The sequence below is a fragment of the Dysidea avara genome, chromosome 5 (assembly GCF_963678975.1).
Source record: "Dysidea avara chromosome 5, odDysAvar1.4, whole genome shotgun sequence".
Classification (NCBI taxonomy): Eukaryota; Metazoa; Porifera; class Demospongiae; order Dictyoceratida; family Dysideidae; genus Dysidea; species Dysidea avara.
In genome coordinates this window covers 23,000,280-23,024,237 of record NC_089276.1, presented here as the reverse complement: position 1 = coordinate 23,024,237, position 23,958 = coordinate 23,000,280, and the positions used below count along the sequence as shown (strand labels likewise).

Sequence of the window (23,958 nt, the reverse complement as noted above, 5' to 3'; positions counted from 1 at the left end):
AATTAGATATTTATCTTAATACTACTTTATCATGGTTGTAATTATTGATTTTTTTGTAATTGTTTGGGACAGACCTTGTCCCCTGGGCGCAATCAGCTGGTGCTGTCTGCCCAGTATAATAATAATAATAATAATGATAGCTACATCTCACAAGCCATCATCATGTTACTAATTATGCAACACTGATGAGATTATGGAGAAATAAATGGGGCACAAAAGAAGGCCAAAGCTAAGTCTGCGATGCATGCATTTTAGCTGCTGCAGTAGGTGGAAAGGTATGGCCCGTGCTTAAGTAGCATAATAAGTCAAGTCCTTCAAGTTATTGCTTTCCTGATGGCATCTGTTAGTTACTATGCACTGTATGTATGCATGGATGATGAATGTCAATTCCATTGCTTTTTATTGCATTGCTTTTTATTGCATTACTTATTATGTACTTATCTTCGTATTGTTCCAGGTGTGGTCATAGTGAGTAATCCAGCTGGTACACCAGTCGATGGTCAACTTAACACAGTCAGTTATCCTATACTGAGTAGTGTCAGTCTGACATGTATGTTAGTTAATGGAGTAACTGAAGCTGCAACATATCAATGGGACACTACAGGATGTTACACTAACACTGCATATAATAGAGGTAATCCAAATTGTTTTCCCGTTGGTGAAACAGCACAAACTGTCACTGGAATTGACCTGAATGCAGAAGATGCTGGTACCATACATTGTACTATAACAATTGGTGATGTCCACTATACTAGTAGTCCATTGACACTTCATATATCAGGTGAGTCTCTTATAACACAGTATAAGGAATTTTATTAGAGGTCATAGAAAAAAAGTAGGGAAACAAGGGAGGTTGCCTACACCTGTAGATATACCAGTGAACACTAAATTTCAAATTCAGTCATAGGTAATGACTACCCATGACTGAATTAGGGATTAAATGTTCAGTGGTATATCTACAGGTGTATATATAGGTGACCTCCCTTGTTTCCCTACTTTTTTCTATGATCCCTAATTGACCTTATACTTGTTTGTTTACTGTTATTATGACCGGTGAACTTGCGCATACCACATCAAAAGGGGTAGCACTAATTTTACAGCAATTGATAACAAAAAATGAGATTTCTGAGCTCGATCCAGAAATTATTCGTAATACATCAGAGCCCAAACCACTGTTCCACCACTGCCAGCTGCTGGAACCTTGAATTTTAGACATAGTTAAATGCAAGATATTATGAAAATAGTGATCTAGCCTACGTATATTAAAGAATATAGCTGAACCCAAACCCCTTAGTAGCTAAAGCTGAACCCAAACCCTAACTGGTGCTAACTTTGGGCTACTAAAATGATGCAATCAATTGTGGTATAGTATATCAATATATACACACAGGGGTGCCTGCAGGCATGAAGTGTTGTGTGGATGCTCAAGGGTATGAAACATTGTGAAATCGTGCAAATCTTTTAGCCCATCAAAAGAAAGGTTGGTGCCAGATGTTTTTGTCACAATGTGTGCCCCAGTAATCAATTACTGACTCGAAAGTGATGTGGTCATTACACTTTGCTTTCAGCTATGTACAGCCGACTACAAATGAAGAACATTAGAAGAAGTGCCTCTGCAATAAATCCAGTCAGCGCGAGATTTGTGTGCCCCAACTATCAGTTAGGGTTAGGATGATTTGCAAGTATGATACTGAGATGCTAACCAATACTGCCAAGGCTCATAATTGCATTGTGAAGATAGTTTTTGAGTGATATGTTTGGCCAGAAAAACCCTAACTTCCATGATCCCTAATATACAGTACTACCATACTGTATGATTTTATGATCACTTTTGTGTCTTGTCATATTAGGTGTTACACTAACTGGAGGTGTTGATACTACTGGATCCAATGATGTCACAGCTAGTAATATTATTAATGACTATTCTGCTGCCACTGCAATTGATCCAAATGATGCTGATTTATTGTTTCGTTGTGTTACTGGCTTGGGACCTAACAGTAATAACAATGCTGAAACAAGTTCACTATACTTTAATGATGAACTAATTCCTCATGGAGGATGTAATGATCCTGTGGTACAATCACGTGGAGCAACCATCAGTAATTTTGTTGGAGTTATTAATGTATTTTTGTGTAGTTCATTTACTGCTAGACAAGAAGGTATTTACACATGTACTATGAGGAACAGTGATATGGTGGATCAGAGTGCAAGGGTGGGAGTGTATTTACCTGGAAGATGTGAGTCACTTATTGATAAGTCCTATGTTATTAATATTTTATTTACTCTAGCTGCTCCAGTGATTACAACTGCTACTTCATCTATAGTTAACATTGTTATTGGTGCCCCACTGACATTGTATTGTACCTCAGAGGGTTCTCCACCAGACACATTCACCTGGATGAAGGATGGTGTTTCTGTGGCACAGTCCTCTAGTGTCACTACAGTGAATCATAACAGTACCAGTGCAGTGTTCCGTAGTGTGTACACCATTAGTAGTGCTACCACAAGTGATAGTGGAACATACACATGTACCGTGACTAATCCTATTGGAAGTGATACACATGTTATAACTGTTATTGCTGTCACTGGTAAGTCATTATACAATATGTGATAATGTCATTTCTTACATTTCAGTAATAACTTATGCATATTAAATGCTGAAACAATTATTCAGATTTTTAACTATTTGGTTGGGATGACATTGTTCAGTTTGTTAAAACATTTTAAGTATTCATTAGCGCTTTTGTAAGCTGTGACCTATACATATGAAGCTGAAAAGCCATCCATTCATCTGTCTGTCTGTCTACATTCCTTTGATGTCAGACGATTATCTTGCTAACTGATGCATGTATCGGAGCAGTTGCTGTGTCAAACAAAGCACTCATCATCTAAGAATTACATCGTTTTTAAATTAAGCTTCTAACTGCTGTTGTTCGTCGTTTTATAGCGCAATTAGTGCAAGGGTGTAGACTTAAATTCTGCATGCAAACCTCAAGTAAACACCTATTCTATTCAACTTAAGCTTGGCTTTATAGACAAGTATAGAAACACTTTAAAACACGAGTGGCATTTGGTTCAAGTGGTAAACATGGAGCTAGGAACTGTGAAGTTATCAGATCAAATCCCAGTCACTGTTGTTTTTTTTTTAGTTTAACCTTTTTGTTGCAGCATTATTTTTTGCTTTGACAACCTTTTTGTTACAGTTTTTTTGTTTGCTTTGACAACCTTATTTCATTTTTATACTTTACAGGAAAGCATAAGGCTTATGTACTTTTAAGGTGCTGATGTCTAATGTAGGGATGCAACAATACGGGTAAATACCATAATTTTTATTGCGTATTGCCTTAAAAAATAATATTGCAATATATTGTTGTATTGCAATATTTGGATTAGGACCTTTGGTGATGTTGAAGTGCTATACTTGTGTAAATAACTCATGGATTTAAGCTTCATAAGATACAGCAGATAGCATTAGTGTCATGTCCACCAGTCAAAAGCTGTTAATGGCCAACAGTTATTAAATAGGTATTACAGTACAAGTAGGCAGTACTACAACCAGCACTGTTTGTTTAGGATATGTGGCTTCTTAAACATCAACAATTACATTCTGGTGGCTTTGATGCCCGCCCTCCAGGAGGTTGGCAGCTGAATAGGCTAATTATCCACAAGCCACAGCTCATTACTACCCTGCAACATTACACAATATATTGTAACACAGCAATATATTGCTTATTGATATGTTTCATCACACATATAGTATTGTATTGTGATAGAAAATATTGCAATATATCGATATATCGATATATTGTTGTACCCTTAGTCTAATGCTTAGTTATCATTATTAAGTGGTCCCTGCACGTAGGGCAGGTACCAATGCTAGTAATGAATAAAGCCAACCTAGAAGCTTGAGATTGTGAATGAAGTAACATTATACTGTTTTAGAATAGCTCTCAGGCTTTACCTTACTGCCCAACAAAGATTTCAGTGCTTATTCATGCTTAAAGAATATCAGTCGTTTTGTTCACAACTATTCAAATTGCCATTCGTTTCAGCACTGATACATATGTGTAAGTGTATAAATCAGCATTCTCTGGATTGGTTGTTTGTATATGCAACATATATGACTATGACAGGCAGTGTTATAAAATTTGTAATACAAATGACAATGGAGAGTACAAACGAGCCATTTAAAAAGGAAGGAAAATGTTGATCACAAGAACTATATAATTCTGTACCATATTTGATGTATGTGGTAATAATTAGTGTTATAGGCTTCCCAAATATTTGTTACAGGTGTTACCATAGTCAGTGATCCAGCTGGTACACCAGTTAATGATCAGCCTAATACATTTGACTATCCTGTATTGGGTAGTGTCAATCTAACATGTATGGTGACATTGGCTAATGGTGATTTAATACCTGGACTCACAACATACCGATGGGACACTACAGGATGTTACACTAATACTGCATATAATAGTGGTAATCCAAAATGTTTCCCTAATGGTCAAACAACACAAACTATTACTGGTAATGATCTGACTGCAGAAGATGCTGGTATCATCTATTGTATTGCAACTGTTAATGGAATCGAATATACCAGTAGTCCATTGACAATTCGTATATCAGGTAAGACACTTATCACATTTCTTAATCAACAATAGACATAGTCAGGCTCAAAAGTGCCTTAAGAACAACCCTATATGCTTTAAACAAACTTAGTGGATGTTTAACAATATGTTTCTAATTTCCAGTGACTGAATTGTTTGCAGCATCACTTCTTGTACTGTTCTTCATTCATAATGCTCTGTAAAGGGTAAAAAGTGACTGATAATGAAACAACATGGTGGTTTTGCTATTCTGTAGTGCATAGCAGAGGAGTATAGTATAATGAAATACAATGGAACCTCAGTTATCCAGACCCCACTTATCCGGATTCTTGGTTAACTGAACTACAGAAATGACTGCTCTATTAGAGTAGTGACTGTTTAATTGATATTAAAAAAATTTACTATGTTTTTAGTGCTATTTTAAGGTTATTCATACACAGTTTCAGAGATACATACTTTTCATACTTATGGACCACCCCTGGTCCCAAGGGTTCGGATAACTGAGGTTCCACTGTAATATTAATTTTGTGTATGATATTTCTTGGTGCTGATCTCTTTGATGTAGTATACACAGGTTCACCAGTCATTAAACAAGTAAAAAATATAAACTGTCACACTCATAACTTATGATTGATTTAATATGGACCTGTAGTTTATTATCAGTATACATAGTTGCCGTACAAATTTATCTGTTTTGCTGTTCTTCCTACCTACTGGCTACTGCTATAACACAAGACTGCTGAAGCTTTAACAGCTTATTGGTTTCTCCCTGTAGGCAACAATTGTTAAAAAGAAATTGCAGACTAGTTATACAGGTTTCTGTTCGGCAGGTTATGTATTATTATATTCTTTGTATAATTATTAGGAGTTAGATTGACTGGGAGTGTAGATAATACTGGAAGTAATGAAATCACATCTGACAACATTATTGAGAACTATTCTTATATCAGAACATCTGACACTGTTACAGATGTGCTGTTTCGATGTGTTACTGGTTTGGGACCTACTGGTAGTAACAATGCTGAAAGAAGTGCACTACACTTTAATAATCAACTAATTCCTCATGGAGGATGTGATGGTCCTGTGGTACAATCACGTGGAGCAGATATAACACAGTTTGTTGGAGTGATCAATGTAGGTTTGTGTGGAAATTTCACCACTAATGAAGAAGGTGTTTATACATGTGTTACGAGGAACAGAGATGGGCTAGATGAGAGTGTGAGGGTTGGAGTGTATTTACCTGGAAGAAGTGAGTTATGTTATGTTGTATATTTATTATGACATCTCAACACAGCTGCTCCAACAATCTCTAATTCTACTACACCCTCTACTGTCAATGCCTTTGTTCACTTTCCACTAACATTATCTTGTACTTCAGAAGGTTCTCCACCAGACACATTCACCTGGAAGAAGGATGGTGTTCCAATAACACAATCCACTAGTATCACTACAGTAACACATAGCAGTACAAGAGCAGTGTTCTACACTGAATACTCCATTAGTGAAGCTGCTACAAGTGATAGTGGAACATACACATGTAGTGTAACTAACCCTATTGGAAGTGATAGTCATAGTGTTACAGTGAATGTTGGTAAGGGAGTGATTGTGGTTCACTCAGCAATCATCTTATTACTTTCAAGTGCAGTAGTATTCTTGTAATGAATTATGATGTGTACGTTTAATTCCCAACTGGGCTCCATGTTTTTTTCTTCACATAAGAGTTTTACTACCTCATCATATCTGTTTCTGACTGGTTTTGATACTTTTGTAACAGAAAATGAACTTTGTACCTTTTATAGGTACACAAGAATATTATAATTAGTTTGGTACTACACCTCCGTGTTAACTTCTATGTATTTATTACTCCACTACTAGTTCCTATTCCACCACTAAGTCTAACAGTTGAGTCAGTTGAAGAAACCACCATTATACTAAGCTGGACTACGCCCAGTGTACCTGCAACAATTCTCTATTACCAGGTAATTTTATACAATATAATACAAATATCATGGGGATCATGGAGGTTTGCACTTTTAAACAGAATATTGATCAGAAACCAGCCTCACAACTGCCTTGGCAGTATTGGTAAAGTATAATCAAACCTAAAAGTGTCTTCAGTGGAGCCCAAAACACTCCCAATAGATTGTATGATTTTTAATTTTTTTACTCAGTGGAACTTGTCTGCTTACTGACTGACTAACTAACTAATTAATAACTCAATAACAATGAAGCTACAGGCTTGATTTTATCACTGTTAGATGTTGCTTTAGCCTGACAAGTTCCTTACAACATACCATAGTACATACAATGCACACATCGTTGACTTACTTTAGTCGTCCTTTCTTTAATTCAAGGTGTCAATTCATGGTAGTACATAATAGACTTCTGTGTTGACTATCACAGTATTAACAAGAATTGTCAGTATGGTAATATAGTGACTGCCTGACTGGATTGTTCATGGATGAATTCTCCACAGGGTGACTTGTTACACTCTCTAGCTACATGGTATTGTTACAGTAACTCTCTACAAGGTTACTTGTAACTTAGCTGAACTCTCTTCAGGGTGGCATGTAATTTAGCTAAACTCCCCATGGGGTGACTTGTAACGTAGCTGAACTCGCTACAGGATGACTTGTTGTGTACCTGAACTTACTGCAGGGTGACATGTCATGTGGCAGAACTCTCTACAGGTAGCTACAGTGTGAATTGTTTGTGGTTGAATTCTCTACATTGTGACTTATGTAGATGAACAGTGTCTTGTAACATAGCTGAACTGTCTACAGGGCTAAAATCTCTATAGCAAAACTTGTTTATAGCTTAACTCTCTACAGTTTACTGAATCTTCTACAGTGTAAATTGTTTGGGTTGAACTCTCTACATGGTGATTTGTTGTGTATATAGCTGAACTCTCTACAGGGTAACTTGTAATGTAGCTGAACTCTTTACAGGGTGACTTGTTATGTACCTGAATGGTCTACTGGGTGATTTGTTGTGTAGCTGAATGTTATAGTGTGACTAGTTTGCCTACAGGGTGATATGTTATGTTGCTCAACAGTGTGAATTGTTCGTACACAAGCTCTCTCTCTACAAAGTGACTTGCTTATAGCTGAATGTTTTATAGGATGACTATAATGTAGCTGAATGCTCTAATAGGGTGACTACATTATCGAATATCTCGATCATGCACTGGTTACACACAGTTGGTTCTTGCATTATAACTCAATGGATTTTAATCCATTTTTTTCTAAACCACTGAAAGGCTCTTCTATAGTACTTACATTCTAATTTTTAGCTCATTCCCTTTAGCGGTATGTCTAGTAGGTGTGACAACGAATTTTTATTTATGAAACTAGATCGCACACCTGTTACACATGGTTGGCATATTCGCTGTAATTCAATGACTATCATCTTGATTCCAAACCATGTACTATGGTTGTGTACAGACTGACTTTAGGATTTCTTCAAGTGGTTTGCTGTGTGGGCTTGACAAAAATTGTATTTATGAATTTTCAAAGTTGCATATACGGTACCGCCCAAGCTCAATGTCGCACTCGCTTGCACACGCAACTTTGCTCGAGATTTTAAAAATTGCTAATTGAGGGGCATGGCAACTGTTTTGCTCGCGAGACTACATGGCAGCTGTTTCGTTTACAAAAATCATGAACAAAACAGTTGCCACGCCCCTTAATTAGCGATTTATAAAATCTTGAGCAAAGTTACGTGTGCGAGCAAGTGCGACGTTGCACTTGGGCAGTACCGTACATAACTTCTTTGTTCTTCAATGATCTATACAAAAATTGTGCTTTAAATGTGCTTAGTATGATCTTACTACCCTCCAAATTTGACCAAAGCGCATGCAAATTATAACGATTGCTACAAAATGTCTGTTGCATGCCCACACTGGCTGCACTTATGCACTATCGCGTGTCTTGAAAGCTACGATGGTGTTAATGGCAGTCATTGTTAATGATTAATGTATCATTAAAATTAACATCATTACAGAGATGCCACCTTTAATTTTACCACTCTTTTCACCCTTGCCTTATTTGGAGGGGGGAGGGGCACACCCTTTTCACAGTTTGACTGTTATAGATAATACCTGTGGTTGACATTGTATAACACATATTATTTTATCTGTTATTACTCACCATCATTATTTTTGCAGATTGATTATTCTGATCAAGATAATACACTATCTGTTATCAGTAGAAATACAGATATTACTTTGACCAACCTAGTGTCTGGTATTAATTACTTCATCAATGTTGCAGCCTTTACTGACACAGGAGAGATAACTACTAATTCAATTTCCGTAACTACAAGTAAGAATGCTATGACTTTATTACAGTATATCCACATTTAATGTTGGTGAGTAAACAATTAATAGAACCACAGTCAGCCCTTTGTCTCAAGCTGATATTGTTCACCAGACTGTCAACTGCTGTCCAATGGCAGTAGTTGTTTTGGTAGGTGCGCAACATTCCTATATGATTATGATTATGCATTAAGACCAGAGATATAATCAACCACAAAACTGTGGCTCCCGATTGCATAAGGTTTGTGGCAGTGATCTAAGGGTGGGCTTGGGAGGGGACTGACTTTTATTCCACTGGCACTGGAAACTATGCATGTGCTCATAAATCTTTCCTATTAATACCTACTGTTCTACGTATACACTACCTCTAGCACTATGATGCAGGTGTCCTACAGTACATACGTATGTACGAAAAATTAGGAATTTTAAAGGGATCACAGAAAAAAGTAGGGAAACAAGGGAGGTCACCTACACCTGCATATATACTAGTGGACATTTAATCCCCTATACCCATGAATGAAATAGGGATTAAATGTCCACTAGTGTATCTGCAGGTGTAGGTTACCTCCCTTGTTTCCCTACTTTTGATCCCTAATCAAACTTGAAATTCCTACTTTTTCCTTATGCTTGTTTGTTTACTTTTTTGCAACATTATTATGACCGGTGAACCCACGTATACCGCATCAAAAGAAAGGATGGTGCCAGAGTTACTGTTTTCATCTGAACACTTGCCCCAGCTATCAATTACTGACTCAAAAGTAAAGTGGCCATTATGCTCTGCTTTCAGCTATGTTCAGCCCGTTATACAGCACTGCAAACAATGAACAGTAGAAGTGTCTCTGCAATCAATCCAGTCACCATGAAACATATGGATGATCCGCGAGACTCAATTAATACTCGAAAGTAAAGCTACCATTATGGTTTGTTTTTCACCTATTTCAGCCCATTACACAGCGTTACAAATGAAGAACAGTATGAGAAGCATCTCTGCAAAGACTGCAATCATATGCTGAATCAATCAAATATGGACAATAATCCAACCATAGATTTGTAAACCCCGGGTACCTGGGATTTATAAATCTATGATCCAACACAACCACAGGAAAGCTGCATTATGCTATCGCGAATTGACACCTTGCATTGTCAGCGAAAACAATTGGAAAATATAGGAGAACAAAGGCTAGAGGCTAGTCCATGATGCATGTATTGTATCTACTACATTTGGCACATCTCGGGAGAAAGCAACTTTGAACAGTGAAGAAATCAAACTAGTCTGTCAGTCAGTCAGCATAAAATTCTATTAAATAGAAATCTTTAAACTCCATAGAAGCATTTTAGAAGGGTTTGGGGTTGGTCTGAGGACATTGTTGGACTTGGCTGTACCTAACAATGCTGTCAAGCTGTCATGAAGGGAAATTCAAACTGGTTTTAGGGCAACATTTTTGGCTTGAAAAGCCCAGTTCTTCATGGTCCCTAATATACAGTGTACTACTGTACTGTATGATATATATGGGTACTTAGCCTTAAATCTCTCGTGCATGTTACTACACTAGCACACACACAAAAATTGTGACTGGATTTGTGAAAAGATACCCTTTTCACACACAAAATTTGACCCATTTTTGAACTTTAAGGCTTCATAACATTTTGATCATGCCATATATTTGCCTGAAATTTTCCATGAGTGTAGCTACAGTATCTGGCTACAGTTTGGTACTAAAATCAGCATAAAAGTCAATTATTTTGTTTGCTACTATGTAAAATGTGTGGAAAAGGTACCTTTTTGCAAATCCGGTCACAATTATATCTGTTTAACAAGTTAAACTCCATGTATCCATGTACTAAATAATATATCTATTTTGTTTCAGTCAATACAGCATTCTTTCAAATACGATTACGTCCTGTCAGTAGTTGTGCTCAATGGATAGTAAGTCAATAGTATGCAGTCACAGAACATGTTTAATGTTACTGTGTGTTTCCAGGAAATTGATGAAAGACAAAAGTTGGAGGATATTAAATTGGAACTTAAGCAGGCAATATCACCAATATGTGGTTGTATATTTGATGTTGACAATGAGTTGTTTAGTTGTCCAGAATCAAAAGGAAAGATTGACGATGCTGTTGTATTTAAAGCAAGAATAGTTGTACGTGTCCCTGCTTCAGTCACTGATGCCGATGATGTTGTAAATTACATAAATGAATGGGTAAAACTGAGGCAAAACATTACTGTTACTCCATCCATCTTAACTGTGGATCCTGGTTGTCCAACACAAGTTGACTCAACTGAATCAAAAGCTTGTGTAGATATAGGTCAGTCAACAAACAGTGACAGCTCAGATGGTGGTGTTATTGCTGGAGCAATTATAGCTGGAGTGTTTGTAGTTATAGCAATACTCATCATTGTGGTAATGATTGGAATAATTTGTATCCAAAGGAGAAGGTCAAGGTATTTAATTGTAGAATATTTTTTACATGCACTTGCAGTCAATTTAATGAATCTTGCAATTTTCTACAAAATGGCGGGTGTATACTAGGCATTTATTTCACTGGAATAACAGGGAAGACATAAAAACAAAAAGGAAGTTGCTGCCATAATGGGATGATACTCAAGCAACAAGCAAAATGCACTTGTGCTTGAAAGTAAATGCATTTTTGTAAAGAAACATTGAGGCATCCTAATGGAGTAATCATTAATTGCATTTACTCAATTAGAACAACCACTGTTAGTCCAAATTATTTATCCTTATGTAGTTGTTTAATAAAGCCCCAGCTTGTGTAATTGTATGAGTTAACATCGTTGGCAGAGATGATGGTATGGGATAACAACTTGTTTTGCACCAGAAATACATAGGCGGAATACTGGCATCAATTTTTTAATGCAATAGGTGATTGAAGTTTAAGCATAATGCTAACATAATAGGCAGAATGATGGTCCATACTTAATATATAAAACACTGCCACACATTCATGCAGCATGAGGGGAGCGTGGCATGTTGAGAAACTAATGTAACACGAGAGTGCTGTATTAGTCTCAGGACCCCCCCAAGTGCTGCAGTTCTCAGCCATCAGACCGTTAGTATATACGATCTATTTCTAGTTGTACAAATGAGCAAATAGTTGGCTAGTTTTAGCAATACTAAGTGTAATGCTTGTAATTAAGCTAGCAATTTGTTCATTAATACTTGTGTTGTTTATTTGCAAATTAATTATGCAACATACTTTTCATATAGTAGCTATACTGTCTGTATCTATTGCCACATAACTGCTTTTCATAAAGCAACTGCCAATATTGAATATCATTATTTACAAAACTGTCACAATCCAATTTTTGGCCTGCCTGCCTTTCTGGCCACAGTCACACTCCACAAGTATCAATGCTTTTATTTTTTAAAAAGTTGTCCATGAGCTCAAGTTATTAGCATATGATCCCTAAAGAGAAATAACACCCTCTATAATTCTACCATTAAAAATCATCATTCTAATGCTCAATGCAATGAAGCATGGAATCTTAGAGTAGTCAAAGTCAAATGTAGCATTTTAAAACTTTGAAAGCACTCCTAAATGCACCAATATAATTTTATTTTAAAATGCAAGATAATTTTGCCTTCCACACCATATGAATCCAAACCATGCATTTTGTACCACAAAACACATAAGTAAGGTATGCGTGTGTTTCATCTTCTTATTGTTGTTTTCTTCAAGCAAGGAAACCATACTGAGGCATTAATATTCTGCATTACTATTCTGCATTAATAGTCTTCCTATCTTGAGCACTCAAACTGCTTGGCCATCACACCATTAACGAGTCTCCATATAATTGTTTTAAATAGCTGCCAGTCAAGTACAAAGTCTTGGTCTTTCATATGCCTGATCACACTTCAAGATGGTCAGGCATGCATGCAGGCAGGCTATGCACGAAATCCATTAGTCATTAAATTCAAACTCAACAAGCTGTGTGAAGAGATAGAAGATGCAGCCATTTCTCATGAATGTGTATTTTGGTAAACATATAGTGGAATAATCCTTATGTACATTTATATACTTTATATATTTTGAGTGGCTGTGATCATTCTTTGTACAATTTTAGGGTATGGCACAACAACGATTATTGCGAATTCACTGCTAATAGTGCTGTTATACCTGAATCAAAGGATTATGAACAAAGCAATCCAATCTACACAGAAATAAAGAATGACAGAACTCAAGCTACATCATACTATTCAGATTATCGACAACCAAAGGATTTCTTACAAGTAGAACATACTACTAAAGATGATTGTGCTTCTATCACTGAAAAGGATCCAGCTGACAGTGAAGCACACTTTACTTAAATTGTGTGACGATCTATGTTGCTTAATATAACAACAAGGATAATATTTTTTATCCATTACATTTTGCTATATGTTATTTTGTATTTGTAGCTAGCTGTTGTATGGTGTGATGTTACCCAGATATTGCGTAAATGTTAGTTGAATTGTACAGATGTGTGTTTATTAAGTTATATGCCTCTTAATTGGTGATTCAGTGCTTACAAGCTTTGCATCATGAATTCATTTTTGCATCCCATTTCTTTTCACTTCAACTTGTGGACAGTTGTGGTTGATGCATCAATGATGCCACTATCATATAATGCAACACCTTATTAGCTATAAGTCATTGAAGTCTAAGTCCCTGTAATTAGGTTAGGTAATCCTAAGGCTGCAGCACAAGTTGCTGTCAGACCTTCAGTGTTGGTTACTGTAGAGTGTTAATAATAATAATACTTGCCGATAGTTTTTCATGCGCATGGCGCTATAGTTGCAATGAGTGGACTAACTAAATACAGACATGATTAAATTTTATGTACTATTCTAGTTAGCTTTGTACATATAATAAAGGCAGAATAGTCAGATATAGCTGAAAACTAGGTGATATAATTAAGCCACATACAATGAAACCTCATAATCCAATGCTCATTTGGACGAGAAAATCATAAGCCAAAGAAAATTTTAACTTCTGTCAGATTATAGCTGTATTCTGGAGTGCAGTTAGAGGTGTTGGATTGGAGAGGTTTCACTGTATGAACATATAAGGGAAACTAGGATAACTACAATATGTAGAAAGTGAGATCGTCATTTATCACTTGACTTTTATTCACAGTGTTGTGGATACTTGCCTGCATAATTATAATTTTAAACACGTTTGGTAATTGGTGTGTGCATTATAAATGGTTAATCATCATAAGATTCATAATAGTGCCTTTTGGTATATACATGATTTTATAGTCTTAGAAAAACTTCCAAGAGGGATTATACCCTCTCTGTAGATCTTTCACTATAGCTGAGAAGTGAATATAAGTTTTATGTTACTATAAATTGTGCTGTACTGCATGCTGGTGCTCACTATGTGCTGCATATCATTTTCCATACTTAAATGATGTGTTTGGTTCCTGGGGCAGCAGGGGTGTGCAGAGGGGTTTCCAGGAGTTTCAGAAAACCCCTAACTATACTGAAAGTGTCAGTAGCAAGAAAAGCCCAGGCCATAGTGCTGCTGTTGTCTGTGCCCCCTCCCATTGCATGAATCTGCCATTGTAGTAGTGCACATTGATGTAGCTATAGTATGCTATACTCATGTTATATTTTTGTTTACAAGCAAATCATCCCCTCCCCAAGAATAGTTACATAAGATCGAGATACTCTAATGGAGCAGTCAGTGAATACTCTAATAGAACAGTCACTGCATGCAATTGCCACTTAAAATTATATACCTATATATGCTTATGAAAACTTGCATCTGCAGCCGAATATACCATTAGACTTCCAAGATTATTTTTTGCAATGCACATAAGGCTACTTTAGGTTCTTAACTGAACTCCACGAGTATTCATCACTGTCACTGATTACCACAGCTCTCGATATACTAGGTATACTCTGTAGTTAATCTGTTAGCTAGCTAACTACGTAGGTATATTATACATGGTGTTTTACTTCAATATCATTATAACACAATATCATTATTATGTATTACTACAGTTGCTATGTCAATGATACAAGGTGTGTGTGTGTGTGTGTGTGTGTGTGTGTGTGTGTGTGTGTGTGTGTGTGTGTGTGTGTGTGTGTGTGTGTGTGTGTGTGTGTGTGTGTGTGTGTGTGTGTGTGTGTGTGTGTGTGTGTGTGTGTGTGTGTGTGTGTGTGTGTGTGTGTGTGTGTGTGTGTGTGTGTGTGTGTGTGTGTGTGTGTGTGTGTGTGTGTGTGTGTGTGTGTGTGTGTGTGTGTGTGTGTGTGTGTGTGTGTGTGTGTGTGTGTGTGTGTGATCAGGCAAATAATTATATAGGTCAGTTGAGTAACTAAAATTAACCATATATGTTTTATGTATATTAATTCATTATGTAACAATCAGACTACTGGCTTTTGACAATCCATAAAATTTAATTGTCATCAGTGTCTGGGGGCTGTGCCTCCAGACCCTTGCATCCTGCATCTATTTTCCAGTGGAAACCCCCTTTGAAAAATCCTAGGCACACCTCTGGGCAGAGACGGGTTCTTCCGGAGGGTTTCCAAGGAGTTTCAGGAAATCACCCTCTGAAATTAAATTTAGAGATTCAGCAGGGTTGTCTTTAATACCATGCATGCGTCACTACCATATATGTAATCAAAAAAAAAGTTCACATTGAGCTGAATCCTGAAAAACAGTTAGAAATTAAAAGTGAATATTTTCTCAAGAGACTAGTTAACATTTCAGCCAACCAGATGATAGCAAAGGTGTCAACAACAGACATGTATGGTTTGGCTCCATTAAAAGTTCGGGAAATTACTGTAATGGACACTGTGGTTATATGGCTTCCCCATTGGAAATGTATTGTGAAAATTTTAATTGGCCATAAATATTATGTCAAACATTTGATTTTGAAATATTTTTAGCAGGTCAAGCAGTACTATATACAAATGAGCCAAATTTCAAAATCATGTGTAATTGCATCCTTGAGTTATTAATTAAATGTTTTTGAGGATTCAGCTCAACGTGTACATACTATAGTAGCTAACAGATATTGTACAAAAAAACTCAGCATGTTAAACCTTTAATTGAGTACATGATATCAAACACTATCACTTTCACACATGGATATATACTTACTCAGGCTCAATGCATGGACATGGTTAAAAGATAATCAGGAGCAGATAAGTACTGAGAATGCTTCTTTATAACTTTAAGACATGGCAGCAAAGACAGCTGCTACATGTGTTGTACTCAGCAAGCAACATACAGCATGGAATAATCTCAGTACTTTTTTAAGCTATTCTGCTTATCCAATGATATATGCATCAGACAGGGTATGTACCATAATAGCCACTGAGTCTGAATAGAAATCTGTGAAGTGTATGTGTTAGCATCTGACATGCTCCATTGTAGTTTTAGAAAGCCTTACCATGCTGACTTGAGCTCGTTCTTTTTTTAGCTCTTTCTATAATACATATTTCCCATTTTAAAAATTTTTACTTATTTTTACACTAGTATTAGCATACCCTATAGGAGCTCGCTTTGATTTGTGCAGTAACTAGCTAACTGCCCATCATATTAACAGTGGCCACTTAGAAATGATCTTCATCTGAGCCATCATTCCTCCTACTTTGATTTGAGATGCATATAAGTCATACCTTCACACCTTGTCTCTGGAAGAAGTGAGTTACAGTACATATGGCATTACACTGTGTACTGTATCAAGACACACGGTAGTGTGTCGTGCGGCCCAAGAAGCCGGCGCGCCACACCGTGAGTATATTGACAGGAAGAACGAAAACGTCATTTTAACACCTTTGTATCTCGGTGATCACTTATCTGATTGGAACCAAATTTGCTACACAGTTGCCCGCCAGCCAAGGGAGTCTACATTCCAAATTTGAAGAAAATCGCTCCAGCCATTTCCGAGATACGAGCTGCCAAAGTTTCGTTTTTTTTCTTCGTTTTTTTCTTCTTCTTCTTCGTCTTTTCGCACACTTGCAAAAATTGCTATAACAAGCAAACGCGTACTCCGATCGCCTTGCAATTTGGCACACAGAAAGGGAGTCCAAATGCGAATCCTAGCATCAAATTTGGTACAAATCCGATGAATGGTTCAGGAGTTATGACCGATTATTCGCGTAAAACAAGATCGATTTGTTGTCACGCCTACAGGGTAAACCGCTTCATGGAATGAGTTGAAAATTGCTATGTAGATGGAGTAACCATCGTAGGAGTGCCTTTTGGTGGTTTGAAAGGAATCGAGATAAAGACCACGGAGATATGACACAAAACCCAACCTGTGTCACAATTACGCGATCGATTTTTATGAATAAAAAAGTATTAGTTTTCACGCCTACTAGGCAAACCGCTTAGAGCAATGAGCTGAAAATCGGTGTATAGCTGGAATAATCTTCATAGAAAGTCCTTGCAGTAGTACAGAAGAATCGGATTACAAACCACTGAGTTATGATTTGAAAGCCAACTCCGTGTAGCAAATGCGAGATCGAGATACTCTAATAGAACAGTCACCCTAATAGAGCATTCGGCTAATTTATTTACTCCATTATAGAATTTTATTACATCACAAGTTATTCTGTAGGGAGTTCAGCTGCAAACAGTTAATCTTATAGACAGTTCAGCAAGAAGACAGTCACCATGAGGAGAGTTAAGCAAATATATCACTATAGAGATTCTGAACATTACAAGTCACACTGAAGAAAGTTCAGCTATAAACAAGTCATGCACTGTGTAGAGAATTCAGCTACAATTAAGTCACTCTCTAGAGAATTCAGTTACACAGAATTCAGCTACACACAAGTCACTGTGGAGAGAGTTCAGCTACAAACAAATTACCCTTTAGAGTGATCAGCTACAAACAAAACACTTTGCAGGGTGTTCAACTGCAACAAATCAACCTTTAGAGCGATCAGCAATGAACAAATCAACACAAATCTACCTGTAGAGAGATCAGCTAGAAACAAATTGCCCTGTAGAGAGATCGGCTACAAACAAATCAACCTGCAGAGAGATCAGCTACACACAAATCAACTTGTAGAGAGTTCAGCTACAAACAAATTACCCTGTAGAGAGATCGGCTACAAACAAATCAGCCTGTAGAGAGTTCAGCTAAAACAAATCAACCTGCAGAGAGATCAACTACAAACAAATTGCCTTATAGAGAGTTCAGCTACAAACAAATTACCCTATAGAGAGATTGGCTACAAACAAATCAACCTGCAGAGAGATCAGCTACACAAAAATCAACTTGTAGAGAGATCAATTACAAACAAATCACCCTGTAGAGAGATCAGCTACAAACAAATTGCCCTGTAGAGAGATCGGCTACAAACAAATCAACCTGCAGAGAGATCAGCTACACACAAATCAACTTGTAGAGAGTTCAGCTACAAACAAAGTACCCTGTAGAGAGATCGGCTACAAACAAATCAGCCTGTAGAGAGTTCAGCTAAAACAAATCAACCTGCAGAGAGATCAACTACAAACAAATTGCCTTATAGAGAGTTCAGCTACAAACAAATTACCCTATAGAGAGATCGGCTACAAACAAATCAACCTGCAGAGAGATCAGCTACAAACAAATCACCTTTTAGACAGTTCAGCTACAAATAAATTACCTTGTAGAGAGATCGGCTACAAACAAATCAACCTGCAGAGAGATCAGCTACACACAATTCAACTTGTAGAGAGATCAGCTACAAACAAATCACCCTGTAGAGAGATCAGCTAGAAACTAGACACAATGTAAGGAGTTCAGCTACAAACAAATCACCCTGTAGAGCGATTAGCTAGAAACAAATCACCCTGAAGAGAGGTCAGCTACAAAAAATCACCCTGTAGAGATATCAGCTAGAAACAAATCACCCTGAAGAGAGGTCAGCTACAAAAAATCACCTTGTAGAGAGATCAACTACAAACAAAACATTTTGCAGAGAGTTCAGCTACAAACAAATCAACCTTTAGAGCGATCAGCAACAAACAAATCAACTTGTAGAGAGATCATCTAGAAACAAATCAACCTGCAGAGTGATCAGCTACAAACAAATCAGCTTGTAGAGAGATCAGTTACACACAAATCAACCTGTACAGAGATAAGCTAAAAACAAATCAGAGTTCAGCTAAAACAAATCAATCTGCAGAGAGATTAGCTACATACAAATCACCTTATAGATAGTTCAGCTACAAACAAATTACCTTGTACAGAGATCGGCTACAAACAAATCACCCTGCAGAGAGATCAGCTACACACAATCAACTTGTAGAGAGATCAGCTACAAACAAATCACCCTGTAGAGAGATCAGCTACAAACTAGACACAAAGTAAGGAGTTCAGCTACAAGCAAGTTACCCTGTAGAGAGTTCATCTACAAGCAAATCAACCTGCAGAGCAATCAGCTAGAAACAAATCACCCTGAAGAGAGGTCAGCTACAAAAAATCACCCTGTAGAGAGATCAGCTAGAAATAAATCACCCTGAAGAGAGGTCAGCTACAAAAAAATCACCCTGTAGAGAGATCAACTATAAACAATCACCCTGAAGAGAGGTCAGCTACAAACAAAACACTTTGCAGAGAATTCAGCTACAAACAAATCAGCTTGTAGAGAGATCAGTTACACACAAATCAACCTGTAGAGAGATAAGCTAGAAACAAATCACCCTGCAGAGAGTTCAGCTACAAGCAAAACACCCTGTAGAGAGTTCAGCAACAAAGAAACCACCATGTAGAGAGTTCAGCTGCAAACAAATCACCTTATAGAGAGTTCAGCTACAAACAAATCACTCTGTAGAGAGATCAGCCAGAAACTAGACACAATGTAAGGAGTTCAGCTACAAGCAAATCACCCTTTAGTAAGTTCAGCTACAAACAAATCAACCTGCAGTGAGATCACCTACAAAAAAGCACCTTGTACAGAGTTCAGCTACAAACAAATTACCCTGTAGAGAGATCGGCTACAAACAAATCAACCAGTTGAAAGATCAGCTACACACAAATCAACTTGTAGAGAGATCAGCTACAAACAAATCACCCTGTAGAGAGATCAGCTAGAAACTAGACACAATGTAAGGAGTTCAGCTACAAGTATATCACCCTGTAGAGAGTTCAGCTAAAACAAATCAACCTGCAGAGAGATCAGCTACAAATAAATCACTTTATAGACAGTTCAGCTACAAACAAATTACCTTGTAGAGAGATCGGCGCAAATTAATCAACCTGCAGAGAGATCAGCTACACACAAATCAACTTGTAGAGAGATCAGCTACAAACAAATCACCCTGTAGAGAGATCAGCTAGAAACTAGATACAATGCAAGTACAAGCAAAATCACCCTTTAGTGAGTTCAGCTACAAACAAATCAACCTGCAGTGAGATCACCCACAAAAACACACTTGTACAGAGTTCAGTTACAAACAAATCACCCTGTAGAGAGATCAGGTAGAAGAATTCACCTTGTAGAGAGTTCAGCAACAAAGAAACCACCATGTAGAGAGTTCAGCTGCAAACAAATCACCCAGTAGAAAGATCAGCTAGAAGAAGTCACCTTGTAAAGAGTTTAGCTACAAAGAAACCATCATGTACAGAGTTCAGCTACAAAGAAACCACCTGTACAGAATTCAACTACAAACAAATCACCCTGTATAGAGATCAGCTAGAAGAAGTTACCTTGTAGATAGTTCAGCTACAACAATTCACCCTGTAGAAAGATCAGCTAGAAGAAGTCACCTTGTAGAGTGTTCAGTTACAAAGAAACCATCATGTAGAGAGTTCAGTTGCAAACAAATCACTCTGCAGAGAGTTCAGCTACAAAAAAATCACCCTGTAGAGAGTTCAGCTAGACGAAGTCACCTTATAGAGAGTTCAGCTACAAAGAAACCATCATGTAGAGAGTTCGGCTACAAAGACACCACCATGTAGAGAGTTTAGCTGCAAACAAATCACCTGTAGAGAGTTCAGCTAGAAACAAAATACCCTGTAGAGAGATCAGCTAGAAGAGGTTACCTTGTAGAGAGTTCAGCTACAAAGAAACCATCCTGTATATAGTTCAGCTACATTTCAAGTCACCCAGTAGAGACATCAGCTGCAAAAAAAATCCTGTGGGGAATAATGGGCATGTAATAAATATATGTATATAATTTGTATAATTACTAATAAAATCAAAAATAATTGAAGTACTAAAATTCTTCTTTAAGTTCTTTTCTTCTTCCTGTGTTAAAGAAAAAAAACACATGGGTTAAAAAAGCCCCAAAGCCAGCCATAGGCCGGCTTTGCAGTATACAAATACAAAAAGAAGTGATATCTAATCAAAAACAGCCAAGCTGTAAAAAAAGGTGCGGCCCCCAAAAAGGCCATGGTGAAAAAAGATGTGAAATCTAAGGTGGCGGCCAAGAAATGGCTGTGATGGTAGGTTAATGGTTACATTTTAATAACAACAATTCAGGTGAATTTTGTGCCGCTTGGTCTTGGCACCAAATTCACCTGAATTGTTGTTATTAAAATGTAACCATTAACCTACCATCACAGCCATTTCTTGGCCGCCACCTTGGATTTCACATCTTTTTTCACCATGGCCTTTTTGGGGGCCGCACCTTTTTTTACAGCTTGGCTGTTTTTGATTAGATAATATTTACTCTATATAATTTCAAGACTGTTTGAATGAATACAGTGGTTAAGTGTTTATTAGGTTTCTAGCTTCATACGTACAAATACTTTTTGCTTTAATCCATGGCCACTTATTTGCACTCCATTTTGTCTAGAGTCACTGAAAGTGTCAAATATCAGGTAGCAGGTTCCAAGGGGTTTAAATACTTCTGTAGTAGGTATCTGCTCCAGTGCTTATCTGTTCCACTAAGACAAATTTTGTGCAATTTAAGTAATGCTTTCAATGAAACACTATTGCTCCAATACAGCACTTCATGCAAAATCAAAGAAATCTATACTTAGCCTGCTAAGTTTATATACAGTTTAGGTGGCTAAGAGTGCAAAACTTTCTTATATACATGTGTATATGCTCACTATATACAGTGGCCATGTATGTGTTTCACTGAGGAGTGTACTTTGCAGTTTGTTGGCCACATGATTTACTACCATGTATTGTAGACAGCATGTCTGTATTAGTGTTTAGTATGCTAACTACAACAACTCTATGTTTAATGAGAGGTGAAGGAACCTCCCCATCATATGATAACCTTGCAGAAATTTAGAAAATATAGCTCAAGAAACACTATGTATAATTATGTACTAAAACACACGATAGTTCTACATCGTACAAAATGTGCATGCACAACATGTTAGCTACCATTATAGTTTGTTAGCAAATGCTATACTATGAAGTAATCAGCGTACATAAAGTTCTATCAGTTGCAAGCCTACATCTTCCTCCAAGTCATTATTACAATTGTATATCTCAATATTGTCATCAGTAGGATCAGCTAGTATCTTGCAGAACTATGACATGCTTGCTGAAGAACAGCAGAAGTTAGGAGGTCTGCATCCTTCTCCAATCCACAATGGGTCTGGGTAAAACCTTCCTGCAACTGGCCTATCATCAACTCCACTGTCACAGTAATAATCATTTCCTATGAACGCTGGAACTACGCCATTATACTCGGAAGAAGCACAAGGACAAGTGCTCTTTCTAGCTGTTGTTGGCACTCTTTGCCAACCAGCCACATAAGCTCAAATGTGTTCCCTCTTCTCTCCATAGCTGACGAGTACTCCGTCTAAAACATGATCAAGTCTTATTTGTTCATTTACATAGGGGGAAAATGCATTAGGATTTCCTATTTGATAGCCTATCATTCTACCACACACTTGGCTATAAGTTATTCCAAGAGTAGAGAAATTAGCTTTAGCACACTGCAGTGGCATTCCACCACAATAACGCATCGGAGTTTGGTGAAGTTGCAGGTCTCCAGGACAGGATGACGTCTCATAGGACATGTTGACATAAGCCACTCTGGTCCACCCTTGACTGCCACAATGTCTGTTCTCCATATCACAGTAGACCTCCTCGGTAGAGTTTTTCAGTATAAATAAACCAGAAGGTGTATTCGGGAACTTGGTAAGGATCTCTTTACAAGAAGTGTAATTGAAATAATTGGCATTGACCTGACCCTGGCATTGTTGTAATAAGCACAGTAGACCGCTAGCAAGCACCACAAGTAGTTGAAAGAACATCATTTTCTCTTTCTGAATTTAGAATGTTGACACACAGCCCAGCCATGCATGCTTTTATACAAAATGACTAGCCACTACATGATGTAACTTCAGGTGTATTAAAATCATCTATAAACTATGTAAGCCATATGTAAGTACGTATTCATAGAAATCCAATTGACAGTTATTGCCCAGAAGGAGATATCATTTCTAAGTACTGTTAATTATTATAATCCAAGTATATACCAAACAGCCACATGTACCAAAACAGCCCAGCCGTGAAAAAGGGTGTAGTACGCCAAAGTTTTGAAATCAAATGTTGTGGTGAAGAAATTACCATTTTTAAAGGCTGCATTCTTTTGCACAGCTTGGCTGTTTTGGATTGATACTTCAGTGTAATTGCAATCCCCAAAGCCAGCCTGATTTTTTTGGGTCTTCTTTTTTACTTGTTTTTTCTTTGTTAAGAATACTTTTAATTTGATGACTTTTATTTTTAATATATTACAATTGTGCTATTGTTATGGAACTAAACTCTGTACAAGAATGTAGCTGAACTCCGGTATCTACATGCAGGCTAGGGTTTCTTGTAATGTAGCTGAACTCTCCATAGGATGTAGCTGAGCTTACAGGATGCCTTATAACTTACTTCAGGGTTACTTTTAACTTGGTGACTTGTTTGTACCTGAACTCTCTACTGCAAGTACACCATAAATATACTAACCCCAGGTACTTGCGGTTAGTATATCTAAACACACACACTCACATACATGCATACACATGATACATATTATTATTATTAGCACTTTACAGTGACCAGCACCGAAGGTCTGACAGCAACATGTGCTGCAGCCTTAGGATTACCTAACCTAACATGACTTGGA

At 37.3% G+C, this 23,958-nt stretch overlaps 1 protein-coding gene across 1 annotated transcript in view; it reads left to right on the top strand.

Annotated features, from left to right (window-relative positions):
- The window catches only part of LOC136255694 (hemicentin-1-like), a 34,362-nt gene extending 20,917 nt beyond the window's left edge, over positions 1-13,445 (top strand). The window contains exons 8-18 of the mRNA XM_066048509.1: positions 458-781; positions 1,851-2,237; positions 2,289-2,588; positions 4,294-4,629; positions 5,476-5,859; positions 5,905-6,201; positions 6,486-6,589; positions 8,776-8,932; positions 10,794-10,852; positions 10,908-11,371; positions 13,013-13,445. Of these exons, the coding sequence (XP_065904581.1) occupies positions 458-781; positions 1,851-2,237; positions 2,289-2,588; positions 4,294-4,629; positions 5,476-5,859; positions 5,905-6,201; positions 6,486-6,589; positions 8,776-8,932; positions 10,794-10,852; positions 10,908-11,371; positions 13,013-13,256 (3,056 nt within the window). The 3' untranslated portion in view covers positions 13,257-13,445. The remainder of the gene's footprint in view (positions 1-457; positions 782-1,850; positions 2,238-2,288; positions 2,589-4,293; positions 4,630-5,475; positions 5,860-5,904; positions 6,202-6,485; positions 6,590-8,775; positions 8,933-10,793; positions 10,853-10,907; positions 11,372-13,012) is intronic.
- The last annotated feature ends 10,513 nt before the right edge of the window (positions 13,446-23,958 follow it).